Here is a 22,095-nt window from a genome sequence, read left to right as displayed (position 1 = left end):
CCTCAGATGGCTCAGCCTTCTTACCGCCAGGCCTTTGCGCTGGTTGTCCCCCGTGCCTGAGCACTTTTCCACAGAGATCGGGAGCCCTCCGTCTCTCCTCAGATGTCACCTGATCAGTAGAGAAGAAGGGGACAGCCAGTGCTAGTGGGTGCCCATCCCTGCTGTTGTAGATGTTTGAGTCTTTCTGTATTTTCTGATTGGTTTTTGAAGTGACACATGCAATAGAACGGTTTTGGTAACTGTTTTGAGTGGAGTCAATAAAACAAATATGCTCTCTGAACGGTTGCAGCAAATGCAGAACTATATTTTGAAATGAAATGATTCTGCCGCCTAAAGACAAGCACAACTGAGGTTTTTTTAAACGGCACTTTGTTCTGTCCGTGTAATTTTTTTTTTAATTTATTTTTATTTTTGAGATAGGGAGAGACAGAGCATGAACAGGGGAGGGTCAGAGAGAGGGAGACACAGAATCTGAAATGGGCTCCAGGATCTGAGCTGTCAGCACAGAGCCCGACGCGGGGCTCGAACTCACGGACCGCGAGATCATGACCTGAGCCGAAGTCGGCCGCTTAACCGATTGAACCACCCAGGCGCCCCTGTGTAATTGTTTTTAGTAAGATTGTATAATGCGGTTTTATGTGCTTTTGTAAACACAGGGTGATGACACGGTGTTCCCTCCCGGGCTAGCTGCTGGTGGCGCTGCAGTGTTCACGGCCGTTATTTGCTCTCTCGTGTCGGATGCACCGCGGCTCGTGTGCTCTAGGCCACGGCTCTGATGTTGTCTTGTCTTGAGTTTATCCTCGCTGCAGCGTATTTTGTCACGACATACAAATCTTCCAGCCACCGTTTCTAGGTCTTAGTTTCCTCTTACGCCAGATTTAGAAAGAATCCTGTCCTTCCCGTCACCACCTTCTCTCCTCATTTGTCTTGAACCAAGTTCACTGAAGCTTTTGGCCCCACCTCTCCTCTGAAAGCGCTCCTGTTGGGGTCACCCGAGCTGTGACATTGCCGGGGCCCCTGTGGACAGCCTTTGACCCGGCTGCCCTTGGCTTCCGCCAAACTCTGTCTCCTGGTGGCGCTGGGACGCCACCCTGCTGGTCCTCGTACCTGGCGGGTCACTGCCTCAGTCCCTCTGCCGGCTCCTTCCCACCTGCCTCGTTTTAAACGTTATGACGCCTCAGGGCAGTCCCCAGGCCTCCTCGCCGGTCTGTACAGCCGGGCGGTCCCTGTGTCACGGCTGTAGGTCCCACGCCAGCATCGCCTGAACGTGCAGCTCCTGCCTGGATCTTCCCGAGCCAAGGTCCACGCCACACTTGCACTCGTGTGGCACCTGCCGCTGACACGCTGTGGCGTTTCATTTGGAGGCAGCTCCACATTTGTGGCTCCTCAGCTCAGGCCTCTGGCGTGATTTGTTTTTCTTGCACATCCTAAATGTGACCTGTCAGCACTTTCGGAGTAGAATTCAAGCCTGGCTGCCCCTCACTGCCTTCTTGGCCACAGTCGCCCCTCTCTTACCTGGGTTATTCCCCTCCCTGCTTCACCTGCTCACCTGAGCTGTTCTGCACTGCAATTTCAGCAAAGCAGCTGGGTGACGTTTTTATTTTGTTTTTTTTTTTATGTTTATTTAACTTAATTTTAATTTTTTTTAATGTTTATTTTTGAGAAAGAGACAGACAGGTAGAGGGGAGGGGCAGTTAGACAGGGAGACACAGAATCTGAAACAGGCTCCAGGCTCCGAGCTGTCAGCACAGACCCCGACGCGGGGCTCTCACATCGTGAACCACGAGATCGTGACCTGAGCCGAAGTCGGGCATTTAACCGACTAAGCCACCCAGGTGCCCCCCGTTTATTTATTTTAGAGAGAGAGAGAACGCGCACGTGCCGTGAGAGAGGGAGAGAGAGAATCCCAAGCAGGCCCCACGCTTTCAGTGAAGAGCCGGGACACAGGCCTCAGACTCACGAACCGAGAGATCATGACCCGAGCCAGAGTCCAGCGCTTCACTGACCGGGCCACCCAGGCTCCCCGAGTGACGTTTTAAAAACAAATCAGGGGCGTCTGGGTGGCCCGGTCGGTGAAGCGTTAGACTCCGGCTCGGGTCATGATCTCTTGGTTGGTGAGTTCGAGCCCCGCCCACACCGGGCTCTCTGTTGGCGTGGAGCCTGCTTGGGATCCACCATCGTCCTCTCTCTGCCCCTCCCCTGCTCACCGTGTGCCATCTCTGTGTCTCTCTCTCAAAAACAAACATCAAGACAAGACAAGACAGGAGTCAGACTGTGCATCTCTTTTCTTGAAGCTCTCCATGGTTTCCCGTCTCCCTCGGGAAGAAAAGCCAGAAGTTCTTCGGGCAGTTCATGAAGTACCTGGCGACCAGGTCCTTACTGCTACTTCATGTCCCCCGCACCTTACTCCTTGTCCCTGGCCCAGCCACACCTGGCTCCGGACCCGGGCGAGCCCTGGCCCTGTGTGGAACGTCGGGTCCTTACGTGGTCTGACTCTTTCTTTTCAGAAGCCCCTCTTCAGACCGGCTTCTGTGGGACTCCGCACCTTGCCCGCGTCACTCACACTCACTGTCTTTGTCCCTTACCTTGCCACAGCTTTCTGTTGCGCTTGTCTGCCAGCTACAGCTTCGCGTGTCGCCCTGTCCCCCTTGTGGGTGCAGGAACGACGCTGTGTTCACTCTTGCACCCCCAGTGATTCACATAGTGTCTGGAGTAAGTGTGTAATAAATATTTATTGAGTAAACATATTAATGAACAAATTTTTCTCTAAAGCAGGAGGATTTGGCAGGAACTGGGCATACTAGGTAACGAAGGATTCCAGGGGATGCCGAGGAATAGAATTCACATGCTTAGAAGAGGGAAACTGGCTCTTCCAAGAGGGACAGACACACGCAGGAGGTGACGCTTGATGCAGGGAGAGAGGAGGGGGAGAGAGTCAGGTGGGAGGTGGGGGGGCTTGGGGCGTTCAGGGAGAGAGTCTGTCACCCGACCCCGCATCCAACTGAGGTTGAATGTCCGGCCGCCCGTGGCGTCGTCCGTAGCGCCGGTTCTGTGCGGGAAGTGAATTCTCTCTGTCCGTCCCCCTGCCCCCATTTTTATGTCCCTGCTCTTGCACGGGAGGGAAGCTTTCCTTCTCTGTCAGGGGGTTTGTGGCTGCCCAGCGGGGCCTCTGGGGGTCCGCCACTCGTCCCGCTCTTGCGGCGCCCGAGGCTCTGCAGTCCCAGAGACGGGGTCTCGCCTGCCTGTTTCCTTCCTCAGGTTTTGGCTGCAGCTGCAAGAGGCAGCCGAGCCTTTTTTCGGGTGGAGGGCAGCATGTTGCTCAGGGAGCCTGGCTCTGCCCCTCAGCCTCCTGGAGAGGGACTGGGTGCCCGCTGCCTTCAGGGGCCGAGGTCTGGGCCTCAAGTGTTTCCTTCTGGGCTGAGTGTCCTTCCGGCCTGTATTCTCAGCCCCCGCCCACTGTGATTGCTGCTTTATTTCTGGTCAGTGGAATTTTTTATCTTGTTTTGGTGCATTAGGGTAGCAAATAAGTTTTTAAAATCATTTCTGTACTGAGTGGGAGGGAAGGTCTTCGCATAACCTCACGGCCATTTCACTTGGCTTTCTGAGAGTTTTGACAGATGTGGTGTCGTTTCCATAATAGTCAGGAGCCACAACAACGTCTTCACCCCAGACAGGTCCCCAGCGCTGCCAGCCTACCCAGCCCCTCCCGCCAGCCCTCGGCAGCCACTGGTGTCTGTCCTTTCTGGGCTGGCCGTGTGGACGCTCTCGAGTCTGGCTTCTCTCTCGGCGCGCCGTGCGTCTGCCGCTTTCATCCGGCTTCCGCCTGTCCCGGAGCTTCTTTCCTCCGATGCTGAGTGGCGTGGCCGCACTTGAGTCCGCTCCCCTGCTGAAGGGTGTTCGGGTCGCGGCTGGTCCTCTAGCACAGGCAGCGCGTGAGCAATTCACGTTGCGTGACGTTCGCAGCGGGCACGGAAGCTCTCACGGGTTGCCAGAGTTGCCCTTCGCTCTTTCCCCCCCGTTCTCGACGTCCTCCCCACAACGAACTGATCGGGTGTCCGTTCCTCCGGGTTTCCTTCTGTGCATTAGAAGCGGGACCACGGTACGCCTGAGGGCGGTGTTTCTCGCAAGGGACTGAAAATGGGTGCTTGGGAGGAGGGTGAAAAAAGTATTAGGACAGTGGTTTAAGCCTCACATAGGGGTCAGGCGCTTCAGTGGATATGTGCCGTGGCCGTGGGATTAAAATTTCACAGGGGGCGTGGGGGATTCGGAGAGAAATGTCTGAGCAGGGCCTTCAGGGGCTGTGGGTAAAAGACTGAGAAACGACGGCAGTACGGTGAGGCGGGGGCTCGCACCTTTGTGACTTGTGAGGGGAGGGACTTCTTCAGTTTGTGCGGACTTTTCCTCTCAAGCGGAGCTAGATTCCTGTCTGCCTGGGGAGCACGGAGCTCTGTGCTCCGTCAGGTGAAAGGACCTCCGCCACTGCCACGACTGGAGACCCTTGGCGTCCTGGCCTGTTAAGTTAGAAGGGACGTGGAGGTCTCGGTCCCCGTTTCCGCGCTGTGGCACTGCGGCAACGACGCAGGGAATGCCACGTTGTTTTAAAACTCTGTTTAGCCTGCTTTATGACATTTGGAATTCACATACCTTAGCTAAGGCTAAGAGCCTTCGTCATCGGCTCTGATCAGGGCCAGAAAGAGTGAACGCTTTGTCGGTGTCTGGGACTCCGGTTACAGCCCTTGATTTTTTCCTGTGATATTTTACTGTGAAAATTTCAAAGAAACACGGAGGCTGAGAGGATTATACAGTAAACTACCAACATACCCATGACCTAGTTTCTGTTAGCATTTTTCTGTGTGTGCTTTATCACTCGTCCGTCCATCCATCTGCCTTTTAAAGTTTGGGAAGCATTTCAAGGAAATAAAAGCAGTGTCTACTATGTTAAGCCTCACCCCCTCCTTTTTTTTTTTTTTTTTTTAGGCTTCCCCAGTGTTGCCTGTTGTATCCTTTCTTTTTGTTTTTTTTTATGTTTATTTTTAAGAGAGAGCGCAAGCAGGGGAGGGGCAGAGAGAGAGAGAGGAGAGAGAGAGAGAGAGAGAGAGAGAGAGAATCTGAAGCAGGATCCAGGCTCTGAGCTGTTCGGCACAGTCTGACATGGGGCTCGAACCCATGAACCGTGAGATCATGACCTGAGCTGAAGTTGGATGATGAACTGAGCCACCCAGGTGCCCCCCCCCCCCACCCCTTGTTTTTGGTGTTTACCAGGTTACTTAGGGGAGTACTAGCCGCCTGCTAGAAAGCACTTTCCTGGGGGAGCGGAGAGCAGGGGGCACTCTCTGCAGAGGGATGTTATGGAGAATGGCAGTGCTTTCTTGGGAGAAGAGGGAGGTTTCACGTGGCTGCAAATTGGTGTTTGTGGAAGGTCCTTGTGGCAGAGCTGCTGCTACCGTGGGTTGGGGTTCGGTCTCCATCCTGGCCCTGGCTCTCCTTAAGCTGCTTCCTCACCAGAACCGCAGCGTGGCGGTGCTTGGATCTCCCAGGCCTCAGATCCGATCTGGCCCGCTCCGAAGGAGTTCCTGTCCTGGCCTGTGGGGGCACAGCTCACCCGGAGCCCCAGCATCCTTCTTCACCCCGGTCTTTTTTTTTTCCTCTTTAATTCTTTTTTTTTTTTTTTTTCCTCATATTTACTTGCGGGGGGGGGGAGAGAGAGAGAGAAAGAGAGAGAGAGGAATCCCAAGCAGGCTAGCATTGTCAGTGCAGAGCCTGATGCAGGGCTCGAACTCACGAATGGTGAGATCATGACCTGAGCCAAGATCAAGAGTCAGACACTTAACCGACTGAGCCCCCCCAGGGCACCCCCACCCCAGTCTTTCTTTTTTTTTTCCTTTTTAAGTTTATGTATTTTGAGAGAGCAGAAGAGGGGCAGGGAGACAGGGAGAGAGAGAGAATCCCAGGCAGGCTCTGGGCTGTCAGCACAGAGCCTGACGTGGGGCTTGAACTGATGAACCATGAGGTCATGAGCTGAGCCAAAACCAAGACTCGGACGCTTGACTGACTGAGACCCCCCAGGAACCCCCACCCTGCTCTTTCTTTTAAAGAAAAAAAATTTTTTAATGTTTTTATTTTATTTTTAAGACAAGAGAGAGCATGAGTGGGGATGGGGCAGAGAGAGAGGGAGCCACAGAATCCAAAGCAGGCTCCCAGGCTCCGTGCTGTCAGCACAGAGCCCGACACGGGGCTCGAACTCACAAACTATGAGATCACAGCCTGAAAGTCAGGCGCCCAACCGACTGAGCCACCCAGGCGCCCTCACCCCTGCTCTTTTTTTTTTTTTTTTTTTTTAATGTTATTTATTTTTGAGACAGAGAGAGAGACAGAGCATGAACAGGGGAGAGTCAGAGAGAGGGAGGACACAGAATCCGAAACAGGCTCCAGGCTCTGAGCCGTCAGCACAGAGCCTGACGCGGGGCTCGAATCACGGACCGCGAGATCATGGACCTGAGCTGAAGTCGGACGCTTAACTGACTGAGCCACCCAGGCGCCCCTCACCCTGCTCTTTCTTAACCCACTTGTGGCTGCCTGCTCCGACTCCCCACCTCCCCTCCGTACCCCCCCCCCCCCCCCCCCCCCCCCCCCCGGTTTTTAGGAGTGTGGGGGTTGGGTGCACATCAGCTTCTCTGTTTGTAGAGAGGCTGCGGTGAAAGGAGCAGCTTTAGTTAATCTTCATTGCCTCGATTTGTTTTTATTCTCAGCATTAACCTTAGTTTGAAATTCAAATAGCATTAAGTGAAGGTCTGACTACTCTTTCAAAGATGGGTAAGGTTAACAGAGTCAGGAGCCCCTGTCCTGACATCTCCTAGCCCTTCTCCCCTTTGTCTTCTGTGGAGGCTGCTGCCTGCTTGCTGGTGGTGCGTGTCATCGTGTCCTGCCCCCCTGCCCCTGGGGTCCTCCATTCTTCAGGGGTGTCCTTGCTTGTGGGCCATTTCGGTAGCAGAACTAGATGTGTTTTAAGGGGAAAAGCCGTGTTTATACAGACTCCTGGTTCTCGTCCAGCAGCACGGAGTTGTTCCATTGTCCCCTGCCTTCCCTTTTCCATTGGCGACTGCGTTGTCCTTTCTAGAGTTCCGTTGTCGTTTCTGTTTGTATTGGCTTTTAGGGAGTTCTTCGTCTTTGTTGGTTTAATTTTGCTTTTTGGAGATGTGACTCTTTCACACGATTCTGAAAATCAAAGTGATACACGATGGTGTGCATAGGAGTGTCATTGTCTCCACTGCCTGTCGCTCTGTCTACACCACCCTCGGCAGGTCATCAGCCTCCTTCATTTCTGGCTCATTCTTCACGAGTACCTGTTTTACATGAGCAGATGTTTATGGGACGTCAGTGCTCGTAGACTGTTGTAACGAACAGGACTGGGAACGACGTTTCTCAAGAAAAAATTAGGTATGTACAGATATGTGTGTATCTGGGGGCTTTTTTTGGTAGAAGACCGTGCAGGCAAGATGTATCTATATGTCTCCGTCTTTTCCTCGTGGGCAAGGGTAGCGTCTCACACATGGTCTTTTGCACTTTGCTTATCTGACTCCGTGTTAGCCCTGCGTGAACGCACGAGAGCTTTCTCCTGCATCTGTGTGGCCGCACGTGGTGCTGCACGAAATGGAGGGACCACGTGGATTCAGCCCGTCTCTGAGACATGGATGGACGTGGCGTTTGGTCCTGATGTTCTGCGTTTACAAATAAAACTTTGTGCGGGCGTGTGGGTGTGTTTTTGTACGGGAGGTGGATACTCAGGGCAAAGCGGAGCGGCGGCCTCAGTGCGTGCACGGGCACGTGCAGGTGTGCGCAGCGGCTCCAGGCCCGTTTGGGGGTCCCGCAGCTCCCCGTGGCCTCCCCAGCAGGCTCGCCGCCTGGCTTCTGAACTGTTCGGTCTGGTAGATGAGCAGTGACGCTTCCCCTCAATTTTAATTGCCATTTTTTGACTAGGAGCGATGATGTACAGGTGAAATGCGCTTGAAAAATGCAGCTCCATATCCTGGAGTTGTACCTGGTTTTACTGGTTTTCGTAATAGGAAATCTCGTCTCATAAGTAAGGGCTGGGAGCGAGTGAACGGAGTCAAACCTGTAGTCCACACTTGTGAGCAGCCTCAGAGAGGTACTCCGTGTTTTGGTGGATCTCAAGGGCCAAGTCTAGGCTCTGGTTTTTGCATTTGGGGTGTTGGACTGGTCCTTATTTTTAGCAGCCGGACTGTCTTCTGACACCCCGTGTCTGCCGCTCTGGGTCCTCACAGCCCATAGGGGGCGGTGAGCATGCTCTGTGCGTGGACACGTTGAGAAACACTTCCCTGCAGGAACAGCAGTGCTCCCTGCGTGATGAACGGTGCCCGGCCCTGCTTTGGCCGGGGTGGGGCACCGTGACCATGGCAATAACACTGCGGAGCCACCCGAAGCGGGAGATGGCCCCGGCCGGATCTGGGGAAGCGTGGGGGCAGAGAGGGATGTGGGTTTGGGAAGGCAGCAAGGCTCATGGCTTGAGCTCCCGACCTGTTGAAGGGGAGGAAGGGGGGTTCTGATCCCTAGCCGCCTGGACTCTGGCTGATCCCGGATGGGAAGCTGGGAGTGGAGGGCGGGCAGCGGGAGCCGTTCCAGGCCTAAGCGAGCGGGCTCGGAGCAGCTGCTGTAAGTGTCCGGTCTCCCGGGCCCTCCACCCACCCTCTGAAGGGACCTGGCCCGGGCAGCCCTGCCCTCCACTGATAACTGGGCCCAGGCAGTATTCCTTAGAGTGGCATCTCCCTGGTCTCCAGATGTGCCCCTTTATGATGTCATTGCCGCCCTGACGGAGCAGCAGCAGGCACAGATGGGCCCGTGGCTGGCACCGTCCTGCCGGTGGCACCGGTGAGTGTTGCGTGCAGTGGTCTTGAGGGCTTGCACTCGTGGTCTGCTAGCCTGGTGCCACTGACCTTGGCCTCCTCCTGAGCAGTGCCCACGTGGCCCATGCTTCAGGGTTGGCTCCAGCTCTTTCTGATAGACCTTGAAAGTAGACACAGCCGCCGTAAAAAAAAAAAAAAAAAAAAAATGTTGTTTTGCCATTGGTGGTAGCTTTGCTCTCCCTTGGGGTACCTGTGGCACATTTTGGGGTAAAGCTGCTTTATGTAAGCAATTTCTTTACATTGTAGTCGATTGGCTTTATTTCTGTATCTTGACCATAAGCTCACTGAAGTCAGGATTCACTTTTTCAAAAAGCTGAGATGTAATTTACACGTAGCAGAGTTCACGCTTTAGCATGTGGGCTCTGTGACTTGGGACAAACGCGTTTGTGACCATCCTCACAAATCAAGTGGAGAAACGGATCCACACCCCCAAATTCCCTCCTCCTCCTCCTCCTCCTCTCAGGTCAGCTGCTGCCTCACCTGCAGCCCCCAGGGTCTGTCTAATCTCTGTCCCTTGGTTTTGCCCGTTCCAGGATATCACGTCATGTCAGTGACCTGCGGTACATGATCCTCGAGTCTGGCCGCTCCTTGGCGTCTCTCGACTGGTCCTGGTGTGGGCATGTCACTAGCTTGGTCCCTGCGTTGCTGAGGCTCCGCGTGTGGCTGCTCCAGTGCCGTGTGCCTTTGCCAGGTGAAGGTCAGTGTTTGTATTTGACATGTTTCACTGGATCACTGTGTAATTTATACTTTCAGCAGAGTGGTGGTTATATTACATATCGGTGTCTCGCTCTTTTCACTTAACATGTTTGAACGTTTTTCGTTTTTATTACAGTCTCCATCTAGAACTTGGACACTGGATATTTCTGTTTTTTGGGGTTTTTTTTTACTGAATTTTCCTGCAACGAATATTTTTACGCACAATTTAAAAAAATAGGTCAGTTTTCTCAGGAGAGATTCCCAGAGATAGTATTACTGGGTCAAAGGTAATGGGGTCAGATGGGTTGCTTGTGCTTTCCCAGCACCATCGCCCACCCCGTTAGGCATGCTCTGGGCTCTGAGCCCTTTGAGATCTCCACTCCGTGTCCCCATCTGCCTCCCACACCCCCTAGCGGGTTGGCAGGGCGCCTGCTGTGGGATTTAACATCTCGGCCAAGTGGGCCTGGGAGGTAGTTATTTCCATGCGTGTCGCATTCATTAGTAGTGAGGTTGGATGTTGTCCTTCCAGCTGCTTAAGTACATGTTTTTCTTTCGTGAACCTTTGTCCTTGATTCATTTTTCTGTGGGGTTTGAGTGTTTTTTCAGTTTACAGGAGTGCTTTCTGTGATACTGGCCGTAGTCCTTTGTTGTAATTACCCCAAATAGTCATGATTTGATGATTTGCTTTTGAGTTTTAAACATTTTTAAATTGCGTGTTTTCAAATCCATGTGTCTTTTCAGATACAACTTTACCGCGTTAAGTTTAGGGACTTGAATTCTCTTCAGAGCTTAGTAAGTATTCACTTTTGTGTTCTTTACATATTTCCGTTTTGACTTTCCTACGTCTGGTAAAAAAACTTGGAACGTTAGCTTGTAAAGTGCTTCATTTATTTTGGTGAACGATTTGTGGTGACACTTTAAATGGGGTTTTCACCACGTGTCAGTGATCCGTTCCCCTGACTCTTACCTTCCCCTGGTTTGTGAGTTGTGAGACATAAGAGAGTCTGTTCCTGGCCTCTGTTTTCTCTCACTGCTCACCTCTGGGGACGTATTGTAGGGAAGTAACCGCAACTGTGCTCCTGTGTGCGTGTTGACCCTGTAGTTCTGTCTTTGTGCCATTTCCGCGCTGGTCTTCGGTGCGTGCTTACGAGGACCAGGCGCAGAAGCTCGTTCTGAGAGCAGCAGGCATGCCTGAGGCCCCTCTGCGGGGCGCCCGTCGGGGTGGCTGCTCGAAAAGCCTTCCTCCCTGTGGCCCTGATTTCCCGTGTAGACGCGTGCTGCTGCTGGCCTGTGATCGTTGGGCTCTGTCTTCAGAGGCGCCCGCCGAGCACAGAGTGCCGTTTCTGCTGTTTAAATAGGCCCTGATTTTCAGCCTCCTCAGCCCTTGCCTCGTGTGGCCGTACGTCCTGTGGCTTCTGATTGCATGTATCCGTCTCCTCCAGCCGGGGCCTGGGCCGTGGGGCACTCCACGCGTATATGTATCTTTGTCAGCTTGATAACTTCTGGTTTATGATGTTTGCGTCCCTACTTTCTGTGAGATGAGCTATGAGGACGAGAGGGCCAGCCCTCTTGCTCGTTTTGGGGGGCAGGGATGGAAGGAACACCCAAGAAGCGGGGAGCCAGGTGGGAATTTCAAACCATGGAAGGGTGTTTCTGTGCCTGTGACCCTGCCACAGCAGGAAGCAGACAGCCGCGGGGGGCGGTGGGTCGGGGGGTGGGAGCTGTGGGTGGCACCCTGTCCCTGGCGGACATAGACTCTCTAGCCGGGTCTGACTTGGGAGCACTTTGGGGTCCCACCTCACCACCTGCTCAGCCCTGTCCTGAGAGGTGACCCCCAGCGGGTGTCTTCCTCTCCCCCAGCGCCTCCCTAGTTCTGTGCGCGAAGCAGTTTTTTGGGTGGGAGCCCTTTGAAGGCCATGGTACCGGGCTCAGACAGTTTGCAAACCTCTGAGGGAGACTCTCCCCAAGCAAGGGCCCTGGTGCCCACCGTTCCCCTTCTCTCCCTGAGGTTTGAGGCATCTTCCTGTTTTGTCCTGGCTCCCGCAACAGGTCTGAGGCGAGGCTTTGGCCCCAGGCCTGGGCCCCTCTCTTTTAGGAGCTTAGAAGAGGACTGTTTGTCCTGATACGTAGTGGGTGCTCTGTGTGCTGGCAGTTGATGTAGCCCAGAAGTTGGTGGGGGCTGGTGGGGTGTTCTGTTCTGGTCATGGGTGATGGCAGCATACAGCCCGCGCCTCTGCTCGGCAGCGGTCCTGCCTGCCGGCGAGCGGGGCGCCATCCCTCCACCGTGTGTGGGAACAGAGAAGGGCCGCGAGGCCAGGGGAAGGCCTCTGGGGAGAAACGTACCCGTCACCAGTGCCAGTGCCGAGTTCAGATCCTGCTTGGCCTCGAGCTGGTGATGCCGGTTACCGTCCATGGTAGCCGGTTGGGATCACCCACCTACAGCCAGGCTGTGCCCTGGCCCTGGGCACAACTGTGACCCCAAAGGACCTGTTCCTCGTCTGTGCTGAGGGACCTCGGCTCCAGCGCCGTCTCTCGCGTGGCTCGACAGGAATCTCAGACTCACTTGCGTCAGATGCCGGTGGGAGCGTGCCTTCAGAATCTCTCTCTGGTGCTGCTTAATGGCGCTCGTAGTAAGTGCCGATCAGACGGTTACACTTGACTCAAGTAACTCGATTTTAACTTTGATTTTTTTCAGGAGAACCTTAAGTTGGATTAAAAAGGGGGGCGATAATGCACCATGGCAGCGGCCCTCAGAGCGTCCAGCACCAGCTGCAGAGGCCCCGGGCCTTCGCCAGCAGTGAAGAAGAGCAGCAGGCCCACCCAAATCCACCCCAGTCCCCGGCCACGCCCTTCGCGCCGTCGGCCAGCCCGTCTGCGCCTCAGTCGCCCGGCTACCAAGTGCAGCAGCTGATGAGTAGGAGTCCCGTGACCGGGCAGAACGTGAACCTCGCCCTTCAGAGCGTCGGACCAGTGGTGGGGGGAAACCCCCAGATCACGCTCGCCCCTCTGCCGCTCCCCAGCCCCACTTCTCCAGGTTTCCAGTTCAGCGCCCAGCAGAGGCGGTTTGAGCATGGCTCTCCGTCGTATATCCAGGTCACTTCGCCGCTGTCACAACAGGTGCAGACTCAGAGCCCCACCCAGCCCAGTCCCGGGCCGGGGCCGGGCCTGCAGAGCGTGCGGGCAGGCACCCCCGGCCCCGGCCTGGGCCTTTGCAGCAGCAGTCCCACCGGGGGCTTCGTGGACGCCAGCGTGCTGGTGAGGCAGATGAGCTTGAGCCCGTCCGGGGGCGGGCACTTTGTGTTTCAGGAGAGCTCGGGCCTCGCCCAGATGGCTCCGGGCACCCAGGTGCAGCTGCAGCACGCGGGGGCTCCCATCGCGGTCCGAGAACGGAGACTGTCACAGCCCCACGCGCAGTCCGGGGGCACCGTCCACCACCTGGGACCTCAGAGCCCCGCGGCCGCGGGCGCGGCCGGCCTGCAGCCCCTGGCCAGCCCCGGCCACATCACCACCGCGAGCTTGCCCCCCCAGATCAGCAGTATCATCCAGGGGCAGCTGGTCCCGCAGCAGGTGCTGCAGGGGCCGCCACTGACCAGACCCCTGCTGCCCGGGGTCGGGGTCGGGGTCGGGGGGGCTTCGGCCTTTGGGATGACGTCCCCGCCGCCCCCCACGAGCCCTTCCAGGACCACGGTGGCCCCGGGCCTCTCCAGCCTTCCTCTCACGTCTGCGGGGAGCGCGGGGGTGAGGAAGGCTCCCAAGAAGTTGGAGGAGATTCCCCCGGCCTCTCAGGAGCTGGCCCAGATGCGGAAGCAGTGCCTGGACTATCACTACAGAGAGATGGAGGTGTTGAAGGAGGCCTTCAAGGAGTACCTGATTGAGTTGTTCTTCTTGCAACACCTCCAAGGGAACATGATGGACTTCTTGGCTTTTAAGAAGAAGCATTATGCTCCGTTGCAAGCTTATCTTAGGCAGAATGATTTGGACCTGGAGGAGGAGGAGGAGGAGGATGAGGAGGAGGAGGAGGAGGAGGAAGAAAAGTCTGAGGTTATCAACGACGAGGTGAGAAACGGCAGCGTAACAATTAGAGGACCATGCTACGCAGATTTGAGCCTAGGTGACTGTTGTTGACGTGTAACCTACGAGCCCGGGGTGTTTCTAGGATGTGGTCTCATCAGGATGTGATCCGGGAGTAGACCCGAAGGCATGTTTTGTTGTTTCCTGAGGTGGGGGGGAGGGGGGGCAGTTCTGGATGCTGGCAGGAAGATGCAGGGTGGCCCCAGGAGCACTGCTGTCCAGAACTGAGCACTTTCATCCAGAGAAAGGTGGTCCCGTTTCCCGAGGGCTACCCTGGCACGACCCAGCCTTCCCCTGTGCTCGGCTGGTGGCACGGGTCTTGGCCGGCACTGACGCTAGAGGTGTGGAGACTTTCTGGCTGCTTGTCGGGGTTTCACATTTTACTCCTACGGGCCCACCTCACCCCACACGTGTGGTTTTTATTTATTTATTTTTTAATTTTTATTTTTTTAACATTTATTTATTTTTGAGACAGAGAGAGACAGAGCATGAGCAGGGGAGGGTCAGAGAGAGAGGGAGACACAGAATCCGAAACAGGCTCCAGGCTCTGAGCTGTCAGCCCAGAGCCCGATGCGGGGCTCGAACTCACGGACCGCGAGATCATGACCTGAGCCGAAGTCGGACGCCCAACCGACTGAGCCACCCAGGCGCCCCACATGTGGTTTTTAAAGAAGGGATTTGAATCACTAGGTTTTTATAGAATACCAGTCATGATTTTAAGTCACTAGGTATATTTGTGTGGTGCCTTTGTGATTAAAACACAGTTGTTACAGCAAAATGAGAGTTTTTCAATTTTTAGATGTAGTCTTCATTTTGAGAAATTAAGCAATTTTTTGTTTTCAATGTTTATGTATTTTTGAGAGGAAGAGACAGAGTGTGAGTGGGAAAGGGGCAGAGAGAGAGAGGGAGACACAGAATGTGAAGCAGGCTCCAGGCTCTGAGCCGTCGGCACAGAGCCCGACGCGGGGCTCGAACTCACGGACTGTGAGATCGTGACCTGAGCCGAAGTCGGACGCTCAACCGACCGAGCCACCCAGGCGCCCCTTCAGTTTGAGAAATTAAACTCCCGTGTGTGCAAGTACCTACCGAGTAGGATCTCTTTCAGACAGTGAAGTTTTCGGGTGCCTGGAACGGCTGCTTAGTGAATCCCCCAGTTGAGGTTTTTCATTTCCATAGTGATCGCTGAGACCCTTTTACTTGTACTTCCTGAAAAAGAAGCTGATGAAAACAGGGCGGTAGCGAGGGCTGCTGTAATGTGCTGTACTTTGTGCCTTTGTGTTGTGTAGTCTACAGTACGTTGGTGGGACTGACTTCGTTTTATGATACAGCTCAAGTAGTCGAACTCACTGTCAGCTCTTCTCCTGCAAAGAAATCAGCCTTTGCTGACCAAAAGCTGGTCTCTTTGCTCTGCCGTCCTCGTTGAGATTTATGGACGTATCTGTGTGGCTTTGCCATTGTGTGTTTTCTTTTAACACCCTTTCCAGAAAGGACCATTTTTATGTTCCAAAAGTTTATACGACTGTTTCGAGGACGACACCTCTGTTGCCGTGAAATAGTGAATTTCAGTTCTCTCTCTGGACTCCAGCGTTGTCCGAAAGGCTCAGCCCCCCCTTATCTGTGCTAGCGAGGAAACAGTTCCCTTTTTGCACCTTCCTGCTGAGACAGACGCAGTAGGCCCCGGGGCGGCTGGCACGCAGCGCGGGTCGCCCGTGAGGGTCTCGGGGCTCTGGCGCCCGGACACCTCCTGCCGCTTCCCCGTTGACGGTTCGAAGCCGCAGAGGGTACGGGTGCCGCCCCGCGCTCAGACCGGAGGCGCGCGGCCGTCAGGTTGTTACGTGGCGAGACCACCGTGAGTCAGTTCGGTGTCCTCTTACGGGAGGTAATGCAAAAGCGTTCCATTTTTAAACACCAGACGTCGCCGAGCTTATCAGCGATAAAATTCTGACAAGATTTTGAGCAGTCTTAAAAATTATGTTGCCTTTTTTTCTCAAAATATTTCCTCTCAGGTAAAGGTTGTGACAGGAAAGGATGGGCAGACTGGGACTCCCGTTGCTATAGCAACCCAGCTTCCGCCAAATGTTTCTGCTGCTTTTTCATCCCAGCAGCAACCGTTTCAGGTACTTTTCGATGGTTCTCAAATGTAGCCTCATCCCAGACTTCCCTCCATCCAGATAATTTAACCTTCGATTTACTATTTGCTCTTCAGCATTTTTGTCCAGAGCCCATTCCTTATTTTTAAAAAGTTAAAAAGCCTTCCTGCATATAAGGTGATAAAATTAAGTTGCATGAGTCAATGACAGCACAGACCTTAACGCATCATCATTTTTTGTGTGTCGACTGTAACGCAGCGGTAGCGCCAGCATGCATGTCATTTAACACCGTCCCGTTGAATGTGTGCTCGGGATTCCTTGTGCGCTGTGTGTTAAATGTTTGGTTCTTTCTTGTGTCTCCTACCTGTATTTTTAAGAGCAGTGCAAAACAGAACAAGAGAAAAAAAGGTGTAAGCAGGTGGTAACTTGATGTTTTCCGCAGCCGGAAGAAGCGCTGAAGGGAGACAGTCTGGAGTCATCGGGACCGTAGGCTCCGCACGGTGTCCACGGAGGGCGAGCTGAGTAGCGTTAGTTGTTTGAGAAGCAGATCTCTCAGTGTGCCATCGGCGATGCCGAGAACCCGGAAGCAGAGATCAGATTCTACTAGGACGGAGTGGGAGTGGGCGGCTCTTGGGTCTGAAGGCACGAAAGTGCTCTCGTGTTTGTAGTGACACTGTCTTGTAAACAGTTTTTTTAGTTTTAAGTTTGCCACAGTTTCAAACGTACGTGTGAGTTGCAAAAACAGTTTTTGGAAGAACTGCCTCTATGTCCTTTACCTGGATTCCCCGGACGTGCACCTTTTGCCCCTCTGTGGTGTCTTCGCTCTCTCCTCCGTGTGTCCGCACACGTTTCCCCCGGAAGTGGGTGACAGGCAGGTGCCCACGCCAGGCCATGCGCTTTTATCCCTAATCCTCAGCATCTGGTAGGGACGTTGTTCCCTTGCTTAACGCGGTACAAGTCGCATCAGTGCTACGACTAAGCCACGGCCCGCGTGCAGTTTTTGTCTCTTGCCTCGATGGTGTCCTTTATACAGCGGACTCTTAAACAGTGCAGGGGCACCGTCCCCCTCGCACAGTGGAAAATCCACATACGGCTTTTGACTCCCCCAAAACTTAACTACCGAGAGCCTATTGTTGACCGGAAGCGTTACAGACGATCTAAGTAGTCGATTAATATGTTCTGCGCGTTATGGGTTTTATATATCGTGTTCTTACGGTAAGCTGTAGAGGAGGAAACCCTAAGGAAGAAGAGAAAACACAGTTGCAGCACTCTGCTGTCGCCAGCAATCTGCACAGACGTGGGCCTGTGCGTTTCAAACCCGTGTTGTTCGAGGGTCAGCCGTAGTGGTTTCACCCTAGTCTTGGGTCATTGACAGTGCTTGGTTGTCGTGTCTCCATTAATGTCGTGGCACGTCTTTAATCTGGGCTGACTCCTTGTGTTTTTCTTTCCTTTTTTTTTTTTTTTTTTTTTACTGTTTGTTTATTTTTGAAGCAGAGAGAGACAGAGTGCCAGCGGGGGAGGGGCAGAGAGAGAGGGAGACACAGAATCCCAAGCAGGCTCCAGGCTCGGAGCTGTCAGCACAGAGCCCGACGTGGGGCTCGAACTCACAAATCACAGGATCATGACCTGAGCTGAAGTCAGATGCTTAACCAACCGAGCCACCGAGGTGCCCTGCCGGCTCCTTGGTCTTTCCTGACCTTCACCATTTTTAGTTGAGGCTGGCTGTTTTGTGGAATGTCCTTGGAGAGCAGGTTGTCTGACGTGGGCCGTGTAGCGTTGAGAGGAGTGCCGCAGAGGTGGCCCGTGCCTAGGTCACGGCCGTGTCGGGGCCGTGCGGTCCACGGTCCTGCAGCCGGTGACGCACACTCTGACCGCTGGGGGAGGACGGCGTCCACCAGGCTTTTGCAGTGGAAGTTCTTCTCTTTCCTTTGGTAAATGGTGAGTAGTTTGGGGAAGATACTTTGAGACCGTGTAAATATCCCGTATCTCATTAAACTATCTTTCCAAAGTCCGCTTTCACCTTAAAGCTTGCAAAACGGATCGTCAAGCTCCGTTGTCCCTTCTGCACTTAGCGGTTGGCCATCTGCTGTTAACGGTGCGCTTTCTGTATTTGTTATGTAGGTTTTTTTTTTTTTTTTTTAAAACACTTTTTTTTTTTTTTTTTTAATTTTTTTTTCAACTTTTTTTATTTATTTATTTATTTTTGGGACAGAGAGAGACAGAGCATGAACGGGGGAGGGGCAGAGAGAGAGGGAGACACAGAACCAGAAACAGGCTCCAGGCTCCGAGCCATCAGCCCAGAGCCTGACGCGGGGCTCGAACTCACGGACCGCGAGATCGTGACCTGGCTGAAGTCGGACGCTTAACCGACTGCGCCACCCAGGCGCCCCTGTTATGTAGGTTTTTATTTTAATCAGTGGATTAGGTCACTGATGGTACTTTTTTTTAGCCTTATTTAATTCAGTGAAACTCGCTCTGTTTTGTCTCTAGTTCTGTTGAGTTTCTAGTTCTGTTCTGTTTTGTTTCCGGTTCTGTTGTGTGGCCACCATGGCGGTCCAGAAACCGCTCTGTCGCCCTCTCTGAACCTTTGCTCTCTGCCTCTGTGGTTTTGCCGTTTCCAGAATGAAATCTAGAGGGAGCCCTACCGCGTGTGGCTTCTGTCGCTGAGTGTCCACGCTATGCCATTTACCAGTAGTCTTTTCTCGGTTTGTTTATTCGTTCACCCTGTGAAGGACACTTGGCTTGTTTACTTAGCACAGCTGCTGTCACTGTTCGTATCCAGCCTTGTGTGTGTGCGAACCTAGGCCTTTGTGTCCTGTGGGTACGACGCAACCTCAAAGGAGGACTGCGGGGTGTTGCTGAGTGTGGGTTCGATCTCAGGAGAAGCTGCCAAAGTCGCCCGGGTGGGGGGGGGGCGGGGGCTGTTCCGTGCCGCGTTCCTGCCACCCCCCCGTGGCCGCTGGGCCCCGTATGTCCTCTCTGGTCGTGCTGACATGTGTGCAGTGGTTCCAGTTTGTGGGCTCAACTGGCCAGCTGGGTATCTTCTTTGGGAAAGTCTTGGTGTTTCTTTGCCGAGTGTTGTAGTTGAATCGTGTGTGTCGCTGTCGCGTTTGAGAATTCTTTGTATCGTGAATGTGAGTTTCTTGTCAGGTACAAATTTGCACATGTTTTTCTCCTATTCTAAGGCTTATGCTTTTCTTCTTTTACACTATTTTTCACAGAGCAGAAGTTCTACATTTCGATGCACTGTTTTACCGTTTTTTTAATCTTATGGATTGTGTTTTTGGTGTCGTATCTCAACTCTTGGTTCAGCCTGAGGTCACAGATATCGCCTGTGATTTCTCCTGGAAGTTGTATGGTCCACGGTCCCCTCTGAGTAAAGTTGTGGATGACGTGGCAGACGTACGCAGAGGTTCATTTTTCTGCGTGTTGATTTCCTGTTGTGCCCGCACCGTGTCGTACACCCACTGTTCTGCTTCCCTTGCGCTGACTTTGCATCTTGGCCGAACACGGGCCGACTCTTGTCTGTGTGGGTCTCTTTCTAGACTCTTCGGTCTTCTCTTCGTGTGTGTGTCTTTCTGCCAGTGGCACACGTTGTCGGCCACCGTAGCTTTGTAGGAAGGCTTGAAACCAGTGTGGGTTCAACTTGCTTTTTTCAAAATTGGTCTGGTCATTCTCATAGAAATTTTAGAATCCGCTTTGTCGCTGTCTACGGAATTTAGATTGGGATTGTACTGAGTCTCTTGACCAGTTTGGGGAGGAGTAGTGTCTCGACCGTATTGAGCCTTCCAGTCTGGAATATGCCGTGTCTCTCTGTTTTGGTCATTTTTTGTTTTTGTCTGTGTTTTGGACTTTTCAGCATGCTGATTCCGTACCTATTTTGTTAGATTTGTAACCGAGTAGTCCGGTTTTTCTGCGGTACTGTAAATGGCAACCAAAAAAGAATTTGAGATGTTCCTTGCAAGTGTATAAGAATACGGGTGATTTATTTGAACCTATGTTCCACAACCTCGCTGAACTCTTTTATTAGTTTTAGGAGCTTTTCTGTAGATTCCGTGGGATTTTCTACATAGAGAATTGTGTCTGCAAAGGAGGCAAGATTTCTTTTTTCCCTGTCTATATGCCCTTTATTTATTTTTGTTTGTTTTGCCTTATTGTCCCGGCAAGGGCTTCCAAATATGCTCTTAAATGGAGTAGTAAGAGTAGACATTCTCACCTTCCTCCCGATGTTTGGGGGAAAGCATTTCGTTTCTCACCGGTGGGCCTGATATTTGCCTGCGGAGTTTATAGACGTCCTTCACCGGGTGGAGGGTTCTTTATGTCTAGTATTGATCGCGAATGGCTGTTGAATTTTGTCAGATGCTCTTTGTGCATCTCTTCGTGTGATCATGTGATCTTTCTTCTTTGGCCCGCGAGGGTGGTGAGTTCCGTCACATCGAGGTGTAATCTGTTGGAAGGACGTGCGCAGATCCTGAGCGTTAGGGTTTGTGGGCTTTGTCAAGTGCCCGCGTTGCCCACCTCCGCTGGGCCTCCTCGTGCCTCCGCCGTCGTCCGCTGCCCGTTCCCCTCCCCGTCTTCTATTGCTGTGTGTTTTGATGGTCAAATGGCAGGTGATGTGGAGACCTTCGAGCTGGCCCTCGGGCGCCATTGATGTGTTTGCGTCACTCTCTGAGCCCCTCCTTCCTTGCCAGCACAGAGCGTTTAAGGTTCATCCTGTGTATTCCTCGACCCAGCCCAGACTTCGTTTCTGCACTGTTCCGGTTCCCTCTGGTGGGGAATAGTAATTTGGCCCTCAGACGCGTAGGTGCTTCTCGTAACGAGTCCGGCACGATCGAAGTTAAATTCTTTACGTTTGAGATCGTGGGAACTTCTGTCAGCAGTGCGTCTTTCCGTTCATGCTTAGCAGAATGGAACGCATTATCGTGTTTATAGACGGGTTGATAAATGTTTGCCCGAGGACGGGGGGATGGGAAGGCAAGGAGTGCCCGTCAGCTTACGAGAAACAGGTGCGGTCTCCACAGTGACACAGATGATTAAGCCACTGTCATCCGCCACCACACTCACTAGGTTTCCAGAAGTGAAACTGGACAGAATCTGTTGACGTAGGTCAGTGGGATTCTCATCTACTTTTGGCGGGAATGTAGCATGGAGGTGTGTGGGAACATTTTGCGTGACCTAAAAAGGTGGACACGGGCAGACCCTTTGTCCCGTCAGCGTGCCGTGAGGAGTTCTCGAGCGTCTACACCGGAGACCGGCTACGGTAGCGTTCCCCGCAGCGCTGGTCCTAATCGCCCCCGCCTGGAAAGAACCGGACGACCCCCAGCAGGAGCCCGGATCCGTGGATCGTTCACGTTCATACAGAGGAGTGCTGACGAGAGCCACCGGTGGGGAGGGGGGCGGCCGTGGTCCCGACGCCCGTGGGTGTGTGTGGGGCTCAGCCGCACCTTATGGAGCGGAAGGGCTTACGGGAGGTTCTCTAGGAAGCAGAGCCCAAGGAGTACCTTGTGGGGGGAGTCTGAGCTGACGGCGTCCCGGGAGGTGCACACTCGTGCACACTCGGCTCAGGTGGCGAGTCCCCGGGCGGGGCAGGGGGCAGGGGCAGGAGCGGCAGTCTGAGCCTCGTGAACAGCCCACGGGAGGTTGCCGTTACTACTCTTTCCAACTGCGTGTGTTCATTTTTCTCCTTTCCCTTCTCCACGTTTTATTATGAAGAACTTCAAACAGAAAAGTTGAACAGTGTTCAGTGAACAGCCATATCCCACTATTTAAATTCTCATCGATTTTACTATGCCTTTAAGGTCACATATGCGTTTTGGGATATTTTTTTGTGTGCGTGATATATTTTGTAATCAAATATTTAAGAGACTACGAGAGGAAGACCAGGGAGTCTCCAGTCTGAATTACAGGTCTCTGAGGCAAATATGACTGCGTGCCTCTGGAAACAGGAGAATGGAGTGTGTGGGAAAAGAGTTGAAATGAAAACACGTCCCTTGTTTTCTTCGGAAAAAACATCTCAGTTTGAGTTTTATTATTTACAGCCAGTAAGTCGTAGAGTTTTTATATTGTCTAATCTGTATCAACCAATGAAACGCTAGAAATAAATTCAGAATTTTCTGTGTTGCGTATGTATTAATTTGCTTCCAGAAAATGCCGAGGTAGCGCTATGGGTAAGAGGTGTCCCGTGCACAGTAATACGTACACGCGCGTGTATGCGCGCACACGTGTTCACGAGAAGAACCCTTGTAAGTAGTAGCTCTCAGTGATTTTTCTGTTAGGAAGTGAATAATTGCCCATAATTCTGTCCTTCTGACACAAAG

The 22,095-nt window shown here is 53.1% G+C and overlaps 1 protein-coding gene across 1 annotated transcript in view; it reads left to right on the top strand.

Annotated features, from left to right (window-relative positions):
- Positions 1 to 22,095, top strand: part of EP400 (E1A binding protein p400) — a 97,987-nt gene that overhangs the window by 1,137 nt on the left and 74,755 nt on the right. The window contains 2 exon segments of the mRNA XM_053901867.1: positions 9,455 to 9,618; positions 12,313 to 13,673. Of these exon segments, the coding sequence (XP_053757842.1) occupies positions 12,348 to 13,673 (1,326 nt within the window). The 5' untranslated portion in view covers positions 9,455 to 9,618; positions 12,313 to 12,347.

The sequence above is a fragment of the Panthera pardus genome, unplaced genomic scaffold, assembly GCF_024362965.1.
Source record: "Panthera pardus isolate Hobbes unplaced genomic scaffold, ASM2436296v1 HiC_scaffold_14, whole genome shotgun sequence".
Taxonomy (NCBI): domain Eukaryota; kingdom Metazoa; phylum Chordata; class Mammalia; order Carnivora; family Felidae; genus Panthera; species Panthera pardus.
Note: the sequence above shows the minus strand (reverse complement) of the source record. Positions and strands in the feature narration are given on the sequence as shown.